The sequence below is a fragment of the Uloborus diversus genome, chromosome 5 (assembly GCF_026930045.1).
Source record: "Uloborus diversus isolate 005 chromosome 5, Udiv.v.3.1, whole genome shotgun sequence".
NCBI classification, from domain to species: Eukaryota; Metazoa; Arthropoda; class Arachnida; order Araneae; family Uloboridae; genus Uloborus; species Uloborus diversus.
Window position 1 is genome coordinate 107,549,583 of NC_072735.1, and position 14,790 is coordinate 107,564,372.

General features: G+C 32.9%; 1 protein-coding gene across 3 annotated transcripts in view; it reads left to right on the forward strand.

The window, feature by feature from the left end:
* LOC129222168 (nucleolar MIF4G domain-containing protein 1-like) overlaps positions 1–6,930 on the forward strand; it is a 46,259-nt gene extending 39,329 nt beyond the window's left edge. For all 3 annotated transcript variants that reach the window (XM_054856627.1, XM_054856628.1, XM_054856626.1), the window contains exons 14-15: positions 1,912–2,043; positions 6,603–6,930. In XM_054856627.1, the coding sequence (XP_054712602.1) occupies positions 1,912–2,043; positions 6,603–6,887 (417 nt within the window). In that variant the 3' untranslated portion in view covers positions 6,888–6,930. The remainder of the gene's footprint in view (positions 1–1,911; positions 2,044–6,602) is intronic.
* The last annotated feature ends 7,860 nt before the right edge of the window (positions 6,931–14,790 follow it).

A 14,790-nucleotide genomic window follows, 5' to 3' on the forward strand; every position in this document is an offset into this window, starting at 1 on the left:
ACTTTTTAACACACATTTTAATTAAAAGGAAACCTACTAATTAAGCTGTACTTTAATTAAGAGAGCTTAACATTAGAGTCCCACTAATCATTAAAGTAGCTCATTGTTTGCACAATTAACAAAATTACTACTTTGATACTAAATTAGCCACAATTTTTAAACATTAAAAGTTTTTTCTTCTTTTTTTTCCGTGAACAAAGCATTTTTTAATTTTTTTTATTTATGAGTAAAATTATTGGAACCTTGCTAGGCCATTGTTTTTCGTTAATTCTAGTAGGTAACACTTTCATGTAAGGATAAAAAATAGGAAAAGAAAAGGCTTTGAAATTGAAAAATATTTGAATTAAAAAGTTACCTTTTCTGGAGAATGACCCTTATATACTTGCCCTAAGTTTTCAGTTCGAAGTAGTTGTTTTTATTACATTTCAGCATCACAGTGACCACTTTACTACTTGTAATACATTGTATGGTTTCTCTTCCCCCCCCCCCACCATTTAGAAATGGACAGCGGCTATTTTTATTCATTTTCGCTTCTGAACTATTCAAAAAAGAAAAAAATCATAATTTTTTCTTTTAAGATTTTGGAAGGTGTATTGTTACTATGTATAAAGTCCTCCCAAGACTGGGGGGGGGGCATTGCCCCCCTCCGCCCCCCCATAAATCCGCCTATGAAAGAATCTTTCTTTTCAATGTCATAATTGGAGAAGTATAAGCAATTTAATGATGAACTTCAGGATTTCAAAATGACAATCTAGGTTAGTCATATCCAAAATGAAAAAAAAAAAAAAAAAAGGAAACATGAAGGATGTTTGGAAGAATAAACTGAGAAGTTATTAAGACTATGATGTTATTTATTTTATTGCTGTTTAAGTGATAACGTGGCAAATATAGAAACAGTTTTCACATTAGTAAGCAAAAAAAAATCAAAATATTGTTTTCTGTTGCCTTGCTAATTTGCATTTGCTCCTTTATACTTCATGATGATAATTTATTCAAACTATTTTTTTTAATGCACACAATTAGTGGTGTATGATGGGAAGGTAAATATTTTTTGGGTATTCATCTGAAGGCAAGGTAAATCCCCTAGTAATTGCGCATTTTGCAAAAAAAAAAAAAATTAGGTGGTATCAAAAGGTGATGATTTTCTTAAACGCTTAATGAAATCTTATCAAGAAAAAAAAAACTGTCAGAATTTAAAATAAACTATTCTAAAACTTAAATAGATTTTTTTTCTTTTTTTCTTTTTTTTTTGTAACAAATTAACATTTTTACTTTTTGTAGAATGGCTTTTTATATCCAAAATTTGGTTATCAACATTGCTTAGGCATGTCCAACACATTTAATGTGAATATCATATTAGATTGCTAAGTTGCATCACACAATAATTCTTTAAATATGTGATCAAAATACAATTTTTGGGCAAAAATTCATTGTTCTGTATATGGTTGGTTATATATATACGTAGTGGAATACATACAGAAAAGTATTTTAGTCGAATATAAATTTTTGAAATAAGTACCCGGGTAAATCCCCATTTTGGGTATTTACCCAGGTATATACCCCTAATAATAAATGCCCGGGTATTTTACATCACTGATTAGCACTGTTATATACATTTGTTGAGGAATATACTTGAGATTTTGATATTTGCAAAATTTTGGGCTGTTATTGTTTCATTCTGACAAGGTCAGCATAGCCAAAATAATTTAGTTCACAAAATTATATTGTTATAATACGAATACTATTAAACAAATGCCTCTATAAAAGTAGATAGAAGGGCAGATGTAAAGAAGCATATGTATTGTGGTATGTGTTTCATAAACTTTCTTAGTAGTTTCAATGAATTTGTGGAAATAAAAAGCTCCTGCATAAATATGAATAAACATTTTTTTTTTTTTTTTTGACTTTCAGATGGCTTTGCAGTTTGCCTTATGGGACAGATTCAAGGAGCTGTCAAAATTGAAACCTCAACAAATCAGTAATCTTGCTCGTTTTCTTAGCCATTTGTTTACATCTGGGGCACTTCCGTTGTCTGTGTTAAAGGTAAACTTTTTCATTGAACTTCACTTTAAACCAAGGTTCGTGATTTTTTCAAAAAAAATCAAAAAAGTCGGATTTTTTAAAATTTAAATCGGATTTTTTTAACTTAAATCAGATTTAAAAAAAAAATAAATAATCTTCAAACATTTTTAGTTATTAATTACTTTACATTTATAAACATGATATATTTCATACAATAGATGAATTTATACAGCTCACTTTTAAAACTAAGATAAGTTTTTTAACTATTCAATACATTTTAAAGATTTATGAATACGTTGATAAGAAGGGATTTTGTTTTATGCTTTGCAAAAAAATAAGGCTTCCCTCATCATGTAAGTTTTAGTGTAAAAGAATATGCTGAGCAGTTACTTTTCTTGGCTATATTAGGGATGGTGTATAAAAAAAAAAACCTGCAAAAATTTTATTTGGTTCTGTGCTGAAGTGAACTGTAATTTTGGAGTAAAAGCAATATTTCATGACTGAAATCTGTTTTACATACAGAAAGAGAGATCTGTGTAATTAATTTTGCCTTTTAAAGTTAGGATTGTATAATGCAGTGTAGTTAAATTTAGATCAACACAATCTAAAAATGCAGAATTAATTTATAAAAATAAAATGAATTTTAATCAATGAATTCGTTACAAAAAATCACTTGATTCAAACCAATTGATTTAAATCAATGATTTTTTTTTTAAAGATCACTTGATTTCAATCATGATTTAAATCAAGCTGATTTAAATCAATGAACCCTGCTTTAAACTAATGAATTTTTTTATCCAAACTGCTACAGCCGGGCACTCTAGAACTAAAGCCAAGGCTCGAAATTTTCTCCTTCTTCAGGGTCCCTTTAATTTTTAAATACTCTTTTAAGGTATTTTTGATGGCTTGAAAATAAAGATTTGTGTGCTTTTAATTTCTGAATGATTCTAAAACTACAGAGAATTTGTCTGACTGATGTATTTTAATTTGAAATTTGTTTTAAATTAGGTTGTGCAGTACTTATTTTCCTTCTAATGTTTGATAACTATGGCATTCTAATTGTTTTTTAGGAAGACCAGAAAGTAATGAACTTTTTTTAATTTTACATGTTTTATTTTTAATTGAATATGTAAATACCCTCATTATCAACAACTTTTTGCCATCTATTTTCAAAAATTTCAATTCTGGATTGATAAAAATCATGTGGTTTTTGGACCAAAATGTCTAGAAATGGTATTTCAGATATCAGCCATTTTTTCAAGTTTTTTGTCACATAAAGATAATAATAAAGGAAATCAAAAGGTGCAAAGTCAAGTGAGTATTGTAGGTGAGATAACCCTATGCAATTCACTATTTTACTCCAAAGTTCGTTGTAGCCTTGTCTCCTTGTACAATGATGGTTCAGAACTATGCTTTTTTTTTTTGTTGACTACTGTTGGAACAAATTCGCTCGACATTGCTCCATATAATTTCCCTTTACTCTGGGCTCTATCTGACAAAAGAGAGAAACTTGTATGATATCCAAAATGTCATCTCCAAACATTCTGACACAACACCAATTGATTTGTTTTAATCCGGGAATGAAGATTTGCTCAATAGATGGCGCACCGAGGGTAATTATATCATTGAGTAAATATAAAAACTTGAGTTTTAAAAACGATTTGTTTTGGGTCCCCCTACTGAAATTCATTTTCATTTTTATTTAACTAGAAGTAAAGAAAATATCATTAGTGTACCATTTTATATCATTATGTACTAAGAGTAAAGAAGAAAGTTAGTCAGTTTGAAGTGATTTTGTTATATCTAGGCTTGCCAGATTTCTGAAATGTATAACCAAGGCACCAGAATACTCCCCCTCCCCCTGCTAGCCTAGCATGTATTCAAATGTGTACACACATGATTTTTATAGTGTTTTAGAGAGTTGTTCATTTTAAATGCTATGAATGAATGGTTACTAATTATGAGCCTAAACCAGGGGTTAAAAAATAATACATGACGGAAGCAGATACATTTAAACATTTTATTTTCTACATGTTAATATTTGTAAGTCAGTTTAGTATGAAGAAAAACTTTGAATGACGAATAAAAATTTGATTAATCTTTATATGCGGCAGTGAGAAGCAAAGGGATGTAAGTGGACATCTTCAAGTTTTGAGTAAAACGTGTTTAAAGATAACATCCTAGGTAGGCTTTCATTGAATTTATTTTCTAAATCAAGCTGTATAGCAACACCTACCAGGGCTACTATAGTACTATCTCTTGCCCCAAGACAGAGGATAGATTCACCTACCATTTGTGCTGGTTATCTGAAAATTTTTAATTTTTCCACTTTCATCCCTTTGCTTCTCACTGTCTCATATGTTATTTACATTGGCCAGGACTTTGTATGAAAGTCTTTTTTTGTTTTTCGTCTTGCTATAAAAATCCTTCGAAACCATTTTGATATTAATTTTGCAGGACAATGTTACAAATCTGTACCTCAGAATCAGACTAAGGTAAGTCACATAAATGCTCCTTTACAGGAGATAGGAAAAACATTTGTCTGGTACATGCAAAGGATAGGACACGAGCTCTTTTAACACTTGTAAATAATTAGAGGATTTTTTTTTTAATTTTTAGAATTGCGTTTGCATGGCTCGATGTGACTACTATTCTACATACAGTGAAACCTGTGTATAACAATACTGTCTATAACGATGAACCTGTCTGTAACGATATTTTCTTTGGTCACAGTAAAATGTCAGCACAAATAATCAAGCTGTCTATAATGATAACCTGTCTACAACAATAATTTTTTAGGTCCCAACAGTATCGTTGTAGGCAGGTTTTACTGTACAATGTAATAAACAGAAAATTGCAAATTTTCGGACTTATATTAGTCTGGCTCCGAGGAACAGAAATGACAAAGTTATTATTTTAAATATCCCTTCACAGTCAATTATTTTAGATTTTTTTAGTCATCCGTAATCAAATTTTTCTTTTACTGCGACCTGAAGCAAACCGGCCGGGACACCAGGATTTTGTCTGAAAAGCGGGACGTCTGGCAAGCCTAGTTATGTCTTTCAGACAGTCAAGGGGCCTGCCACATTATAGCATTGTGTTTAGCCAAGTTACTGTAGAAAAACTTTTCTCTGTGTACACACACATGTATGATGTGTAAAACACATGTATGATGATTTATATGAAAGAGGAGTTAATAGATTCGATTCATTTCTTAAGAATGATCAAATACCTCAACTCTGGATTAAATTTAATTTGTATTACAGTGAAGCACTGTTTATACGTTTTTGAAGGGACTTTATGAAAAAAGCGTACAAATGAAAAAACGTATAATACATATAGGTTAATGTGTATTAGACTCTGCAGGGACCAATTTAAAAAAACGTTTAATTGATAAAAACGTATAAAAGAGAAACGTATAAATGGTGCTTCACTGTATATATGTGCAGTGATGAAATTATGCTATGAACTTTTTTTAGCATTTCTTTGGGCATTAAAAACTACATTCGACTGTGAATTAAATTTAATTTGTATTTTCTGTGTGAGCTGATGTTTATGTTACTTTTTAAAAAAAATAAATGTTCTGAACTCAAAAGCCCGCATAAATGTGTATAATTACACATAAATGTGTAAATAAAACTTTAAAGAAATTCTTTTGAAATAAATAATTTCTTTAAAGTTTTATTTTTAATCAATGATGTACTTACCCTCGTTATCAACATACTTTTGTCATCTAGTATGCAAAATTTCAATCCTGTATTGATAAAAATCAATTGATTTTTGATGCAAAATATTTGGAAATGGCATCTTGTCTACAAGCCAAATTTACAAGATTTTGTCTCATAGAAAGTGTTTCATCAATTGGTAGAAATGGAAATCAGATGGTGCAATTTGTGACGAGAATATTTCCCCTATTATCAGCAAAAAAGCAGTCATCCTGAAACATGATAATACAAGGCCATACTAGTTAAGGCAAACCTTTAAAAAAATGATGAGCTGTGATGGCTACTTTCTTTACCCACTATACTTACCTGACATTGCACCATCTGATTTTCCTTTGTTCCGATATATTTGTGACAAAAAAACTTGAAAATTTGTCCGGTTTCCAGAATGCCAACTCCAGAGATTTTAACCAAAAACCAATTAATTTGTAGATAGAAATTAATCTGGGATTAAAAATTTGTATACTACATGGCAAAAAGTTGTTGATAATGAGGGTGATTACACCATTTATTTTAAATAAAAGCTATTAAAAATTTATTTGTTTGGAAAAACTGAAATTACTTTAAGGTCTCCCTAACAGTAAAATTGCCGGAGCCTCAGTCATAGCTTGGGGGTAGAGTTGGAGGTTGGAGTATTAAAAAATTTTCAGCTTTTCAGTAGAGATTCAAAGTGAAAAGGGTCACTGAACAGTGCCCGCTCCACTCCAAGTTTAGATTTAGGAACAAGAAGAGTGGAATTTCTTTGTTAAAAGTGCAAGCAGTATCTACTTTGTTGCAAAATATGTTGATCTCTCTTATCTATGATTTTATCTTTATTACGTAATATTCACTTTTCAAATAAAGTTAAATATTTTTTAGGTGATTCATTTTTCTGACATGGACAAAACAATGGTTCGTTTCTTCCGTCAAATTCTGTTGGGAATACTGCTGCACGATTCTGAAGAAACGTGTTGTGCTGTTTTCAAGCGCATTGCACCAGCTAAGAATTTGTCCTTACTGAGAGAAGGCTTGAGACTCTTTATGCATCATTTCCTTTTGAGCAATCAATCCAAGTTTGAACCTGAAGTCTCAGAAAAGTTGTCCGACCGTATTAAATTAGCTGAAAGTGCTTTGAATTCAGCTAAACATGCATTTAAATTATGAAACATATTTTCCTAATAAAAATGTACGTATTTATTTATATAAATGTTGTTACCGTGTCTTGTAAAAATAAGTCTGGATACGCAGCTTCCTTGTCTGTCTGTTAAATGATTGATACTCTTTAATAACACATAACAAAATCAGTGCTCATACTCATTATGTATGCGCATTACGGTGTGGCAAAAAAAAAAGAAAGTCGGAGCCTTGGATTGGAGTACTTGTAAAAAGTTGCATATTTGGGAGTACAATGTACAAAAAAATATTCATATAGTAATTTGCAATTACTATATGATTTGTACTATGTTTCTAATTTTGATCTAAGGTTTGAAGTTTGACATAGGATTCTGTTTTGGCATTGGTGATCGTATCAAGTTGTTTCATCCTTATCCCTAAATACCAATCTGAACAACCCACCGACCTTTTTTTTCAACAGCCGTAGAGTAAAATAGGAACATAAATGAATTGCTGGTCAAGTTCAACTGTTTTTGAAAAATCGACTGTTATTAAGTTTATGAGAACTCGATCGGAAGGTGTGAAAGTTTTAAAAACTTGCAGTCAAAAGTGTTTGATGCATACTGCAAATGTTATACAGAACAAATTTTCAAGCTGAACTACTAATGACAGGGCTGCCCACCTAGGGGGAGGGGGCATGGGGCAGGCTGTGCCATTGAAATTTTTAGGGGGTTGTTTTGAGGGGAAGTTTTCTCATTTTTAGGGGGTCTCTTGCTTTTGGGGGGAGTCTTTAAGATATTTAGGGGGTGGGCACCCCTGCTAATGATATGAAGATACCCGTAAGTTATATCCTAAAAAAGTACGGTTCGAGAAAATAAAAATAAACAAATTGAAAAGAATAAAAGGATTTTCATGAAACATAGACCTATACACATATTGAAAGTTACACAATCTGGAATTCATTCGTCCAATAATCTCCTAAACCTTGTGGATCCGGTGATTAAAAGAAATGCCTACTTAATTTCTTCTACCAATATTAAGTTTTGAAGCTTCAAAATAAGAGTTAATTGAAACCCTTCTTTAAAAACCAGGATCAAGAACAGATCTGACACCCTCTTTGTAACTGGGCATAGGCCCTTTCCAGCATACCTCTCTCGATTCAAAATAATTCCATCTCCCAACTGTGCATGTGGACTCATAGGTACTCCACATCATTATCTTTACTCCTACCCTCTCACATCTCAATTTCACCTAAAGATGAACAATAGTATCACAATACCCGACAATATTCGTCAAGCTCTTTCGCACCCATCTGGTTCAAATTCCATCCATAATTTAATTAGCAAACTGACCATCCGCAACTACGAGTTCCAAGAAGTTAGCTGACTCTCCAGTCTGTTTCCAACTCTTCCAGGTGTATATTGGTAAAGGATGTGGACCTGCGTTTCTGTTCAAGCTGAACTCACTAAGACGTTTCCTCTTCATTGCTTTACATGATTGTGTGTCTCAAAAATGCGTGCTATCAAGCATTTTAGCTAGGGTATCCTATTATTAACTTCGATTTTTTTTAAAACTTTGTACATATAATGTATATATATTTTACTTTATTACTGTTATTACTATTATATTTCAAAGAAAAGGGAGAAAAAGAGAAAGCCCGTCGTAGTATCTCGAGTACTCTTGCTACAACCGGTTTGCTCTTTTACATAATATGCCTTTTATTGTAACTCTTTTCGTCACTATTATATTATATTATTCCAGTTTTACATACTTAATTTCCAAAATGAAAGCCAATTTTGGCCTTTCTTTTCATCCTCTTCTGTAAACATCGGTGGAAGAAACAGATACGCGTATTAGGTTTCACTAAGCCGTTTCTTCCTCTTTTTTAACCGACTTCAAAAAGGAGGCGGTTATCAGTTCATACCGTATGTATGTTTTTTTTTTTGTTTGTCCACTCACAGCGTCTCACCTAGTGAACCGATTTTGATGATTCTTTTTTTAATGGATAGGGGATGGCTCAACTTAGGTCCCATTACTTTGCTTGACCATATTTGTCCTTTAGAAAAAAAGTTATGGGCAAAAAACAACAAATTTCATGTAATTTCCCTATTAAATGATTAAATATAAAACCCATTGTTATGAAAGTTTGCTGCCATACGACAGTAACATTAATAGTAATTGTAGTGATAATTTTGAATGAAGGTTTCTCTGAAGCAAGCATCAAGTTTCTTCAGGGGGATATTTCGATATTCGGGAATCTGGCGCTGTCGTCTCATTTTTGGCATAAATAATTTGATTTTGGTAATCCTGCTGATTTATAGAAAGTCTATGTGTTTTATCGAAATCTTCCCTTCTTCAGTGCTATTGCTTCATAGTGGGGGTAAACCTAACCTGGAAGCGAGGTGATGCAGTGATTAGGATCTGCTTAGCCTTCACAATGCTACCATTTGGTTTGCCTCAACTACACAGTAGTATTTTTATCGTTATCATCTACGCCAATAACAGATGATCAGGGATAAGTAAGAAAAAACAGGATTGCATAACAAGCAACTTGTATGCTGTGAAATGAAAACTATTTAGGGAAAACGTAATACTTAAATGGTTATAGTTTAATTAACTACACATGAATTCCAGAGAGGAACAAAGATAAGTTTTTAGTGCCAATCGCCTAAAGTTTAATGCGTGTTTACAGTTTTTTTTAGTATGGAGCATTTTTATGAAAAAAATATGGCGAAGTTTCCTGATGGTAACTTCTTACTATTTCTGAAATACCTACATTTACATTAAAAAGAATAAAATAAAAAAATTTTGAAAAAAAAAATAGAACCGACTTCAAAATTGCTCTAAAAAGTGAAAAATAATTTTATTCTTTAAACACCATCGATAATGCTTTTAAACATAATTTTTGAAGTTGGCGCAAAAACGATAGCTAAAATCATTCACATCCGTAACTCAACTATAATTATAAATTTAACCACGCCCAGTTTCTTCACTATCACATACATTATGCATTGATGACAGCATATTTGAATAACGATATAAATATTTCATTTGTAACTTTGGATGCTTTTCTGAAAAAAAAAAAAAAAAAAAAAATATGAACGAAGAATGGTTACACTGGATTTTACGTTTTGTTTTTGCGCCAACTTCAAAAATTATGTTTAAAAGCATTATCGATGGTGTTTAAAGAATAAAATTATTTTTCACTTTTTAGAGCAATTTTGAAGTCGGTTCTATTTTTTTTTTTCAAAATTTTTTGAAAAATGTTGTTATTAGGCATGTTTACCAGTGGGCCGTTACCAGGCATTTCAACTTGGATGTATACAACCTTTTAACCAAGAGTCTTTTTACTATAAGTATTTTTGTATATTTACTTTTCTGTTAATATTTTTATTTTATACGAGGATATATATATGTAACAGTATTCTCTCTCATTATTTCCTAGTTACTTGGCCCCAATATAGCACTTTGAACCTATTAACTTTTTCAAGCCTTTTCCCCCTTATATATATGTTTTTTTTTTATGTATATGTGTATATATATGTATGTATGTGTATGTGTGTATGTATGTATATATATATATTTATATATATATATGTATGTATGTATGTGTGTGTATGGGTATGTGCGTATATGCGATATGTATATGTATTTCAAGTTTTCCCTTGAGTTTCTTTCCCTCCCCCTCAACCACTATGGTACCCTTCACCGGTTAAGCTATAAATGGCAGGTACGAAGGTATCATTGGTTTAAAATAAAATAAAATAAAAAATAAAATGTGTTCACTTATCCGTCCCTTTAATGATGGAAAAAATAAGAAATAACAAATAATCCTTATTTTGTATTTTCTTTTTAACTTTTATTTTCTTGAATTACACTGAAGCATACTCTTTAAGATGTAACTGACTGGTAACTGACATCTTTTTAGTAGTTTAGGGTTGAAAAATATATAGCTCTGTAACTACATTCGCGCACATTATATCAACATACACAGTTTGTCCCAAAAGTAACGATACTTTTTTCAAAAAAATAGGTTTATTGATCAAACATGTAATAAAACTTAAAACTCTTCAAGAGAATCAGTCTCCTCCTGCGTCTATACACCTTTGCCCATTTGTTTTCCATGCTTCGAAGGTCCTCTGGAACTCGTTTTTGGGAATCCTGTTAAGGCACCTCGTTGTGGTCTTTTGAATGGTGTTCAGGGTCTCCAGGTGCTTTCCTTTCAGCTCCCTTTTCACCTTTGAGAGAAAGAATAAGTCCACCAGGGCTATATGGGGTCTGTTGCACCGTTGAAACCCCGATCCGGGTCAGATAGGAGTCGACAATGGGAATGGTTGGACAAGACTTTTGTCAAAAGCTTTGTGCAAATCCAAGTCTTTCGTAATGGTTTTTGGCAAATTTAATTGTTCTGACATGAAACGAACACTCATTTGGCAGTCTTTGTTCCCCAAATCTCGCACACGAGGGACATCATCTTCCGTTCGCGATGATGATGGACGCCCAGAAGGAGCCTCATTGGCAACTTCCTCCTAGCCGTCTTTGAACGACTTGCGCCACTTTTTCACCTGCTAGTACGACAAGCAATCATCCATGAAGGCCTGAGTGAACTAATCAAATATTTTCATTGCCGTCTTTTGATGCAAAATTTTTCGCATAGCATTGCTTCTAAGTGCTATCCTTCCTACACACCAAGATGAGGCTCTGCGCGGAGGTTCACCAAAATTTACCTTCCACCTCTCCGAGAGCTTGTAGACAATTGAACCTGGTGTTTCTTGAAAGCTTAGAGTCCCCTCCCCCCCTACTACCACTTCCAACCAATCACGCAGGTGCGTCTCGTGGCAAAAAAAATCGTCTCATTTCTTTTGGGACTAACTGTGTACACCAATGAACGAAAGGTTTTGTATTTTTGACAGCAAGATCTGGGTCATTTTCCTTTCTGTATTTTTTACATGGACAATATCAATCAAATACTTTTGCTTGCTTTTTAAGTCAGTTTTTAAAACTTAAAATATCTTCCAATCGAGTTCTGGCAAAATTAATAAGAGTTGATTTTTCAAAAACAATTAAAACTTTACCAATATTTCATTATTTTTTTCTCTTTCACACTCCGGTTGTTGAAAGTATTATGAAACAGTTTAGCGAGTCGGTAGATTAGTATTTAGGGAGTAGGCAAGATATGGATTGATTTGAAAATTAATATTCTTGAGCCGTGATCATTAAGGCCAAAACTGAGTATTAAGTCCAAGTTCAAACCCTGATTTAAAAGTAGAAACCTGCTCAAAATCATATAGTATATGATTGTGAATATCGTTTTGGGGGGTGGTGAGAAGGACAGAATGGAATACGAAATGCAGCCACCTCCTTGTGGTATGTTATGGGCTGTTACTTTAATAAAATATAATTGTATTTCCAACAGTGGCCGCCGTAGAACCGTCATCTTTTTTTTATTGGAAATTAATTTTATTTTTCAATTATGGAACCAAAACTAAAAATTACAAAAAAAAGCAGAAATGTCAAATTTTTAGAACAGAATTATCTGTTTTTCTTTGTACATCTGTTTACAAAACATTTTGCTCCCCCCCCCCCCACTTTTTATAGAAGATTTATTTTATTTTCCAATTAAGGAACCAAAACTAAAAATTGCTAAAAAAACAGAAATTTCAAAATTTTCAGAACATAGGGATTTGTTTTACTTTGTTCATCTGTTTACAAAACATTATTTAGCACAAGCAGTAACTTTTAGTTTATGTATTCATTGTTTACATGAGCAGATCCTGGGAGGGGACCATGGCCCCCTCCGAGAAATTTTCAAGAATAGCTAAAATACCCTGTTTTTTGAGCAAAAAAATATTCCCTAATAATTCATACAAAGTCTAACAATAAGAGGGGGCCATGAATATGGCCACCATGAAAAAGTTTCAAAAATAGTCAAAAACCTTCTTTGGAGCTAAATATAAAAAATCCTTATTATTCCTTGAAGTCTAACACGAACATAAAAACAATGCCGGAGAGCTATAAAACCATACTGAGGAAGTTTCAAGTATAGTTTTTTAAACCCTCTCTCCTAACTTAAATTGAAAAAAAAAAAAATTTCATTGTAATTCGTCTGAAGTCTAACAAGAATGGAAACAATGCCATAGGGAGGCATTGAAATGCCTCCCTGAAAAATTTTTGGGATTTTGAAGGGGGAAAAGGATTTTGAAATTTTCATGGCCACTCCCACGAAAATTTCAAAAATATCAAGGGTAGATCAAATATTTAATGCCTCCCTGAAAAATTTTTGGGATTTTGAAGAGGGAAAAGGATTTTGAAATTTTCATGGCCACTCCCACGAAAATTTCAAAAATATCAAGGGTAGATCAAATATTTGAGCTCGTTTAGCTAAATGGGCTCGTCTTGTTAGATGTGTTTATATCCCCCATAGAGGAAAGAAAAGGGATATATGTTAGTAAGTATCCGTTAAAAAGTTATAAATTTAATGATTGCGCACTAAGATAGATTTAAGTTTTAACCTGGCTTCATGCAGTATTATGCAATTATTCTTCATTCCCTTTTTAATATGAGACCCTCCAAACCACTCCTCTTCCTATTATTAATATTACCAAAGATCGTTAACAAACCATTTTTAAAAATAATTAGTAAAAGTTTCCAGGGGAGGGTCCCCCACCTCTCATTTTCTCCAACACCGTTCAAGATCGGCCTAAATTTTGTTTTAAGCAATTGAGTTTCTAAATGTTTCCGGAGGAGAACTCCTTACTCCCTAACATCATTGAAAGTCTTCAAGAATTACGTTTCTGGAGCTTCAATTTCGAAAAATTGCTGGTCCATCTAAAAGTTACTCATGAATCACGGATTGCCTACATTTACAGTTTAAAGAGTTCAATTTTGAAAAATTTTGGGAGTAAACTTCAGAACTCTTTAACCCCTAACCAAACCAAAGCTAGAATGAATTTTTCTAGAATGTGTTTTTAAGTCTATAAATTAGTAACATTTCCTGGAATGAGTCTTTTAATCTCCCCTTAACATCACCAAAAATCGTCTAAAACAGCCTTTTTAGAGCTACAATTTCGGAGGGAGCGCTCCAAACCTCTTCTCACCTATCATTACCAAAGATAATTAGAACGCATCTTTAAGATTGCAAATTTGGTGTGGGCCCTTGAATTTCTCCTCTTCGTATCATTACGAAAAGATCGTATTAAAATGTGTTTTTTGGCTCTACAATGGCAAAAAAAAAAAATTTTTAATTTGAATTTTGACATATTGAATTCAAATTATGTTTTTCGCAATCACGAGTGTGAGTATGTAGGCGTGTGTGTGTAGGGGTATGTGTATGTGTGTGTAGGCGTGTGTGTTTGTGTGTGTAGGCGTGTGTGTTTGTGTGTTGGGTATGTGTGTTTGTGTGTAGGGGTATGTGTATGTGTGTAGGCCTGTGTGTTTGTGTCTATGTGCTAGCATAAGTGTGTGGGTTGTTGTGTGTATGAATGTGGGGGGGGGGGTATGTGTGTGTAGGCATATGTGTCTGTGTGCAGGCATGAATGTGTGGGTAGTTGTGTGTATGTGTGTGTAGGTGCAGGTGTCTGTATGTATGTGTGTAGGTGTATGCGTGTAGATGCATGTGTGTGTGTAGTTGTGTATGTATGCGCGTGTGTGTAGGACATGGATACAACCTGGAGACGGCTTTCGCTATAGGAGCAGCATCGTGAGGACCCGGTCGACGGTGATGGTTCGGAGGGTGGCGGTGGGAAAATAAAATGATAGCACGCCAAAAACAGTCAAATGAAAGCAATAAGCAATCGTGATTGCTCAAAAAAAGAAAAAATCCGCCGGAGAAACCCCGAACCTCCTTCTTTTTAATATTATTGGAGATAATGTTTGCATTTTTAAGGTTTCAATTTCAAAAAAGTGGGGTCGCACCCAAGCCCTTAATGTCTTACGAAAGACAGTTAAAATGTAT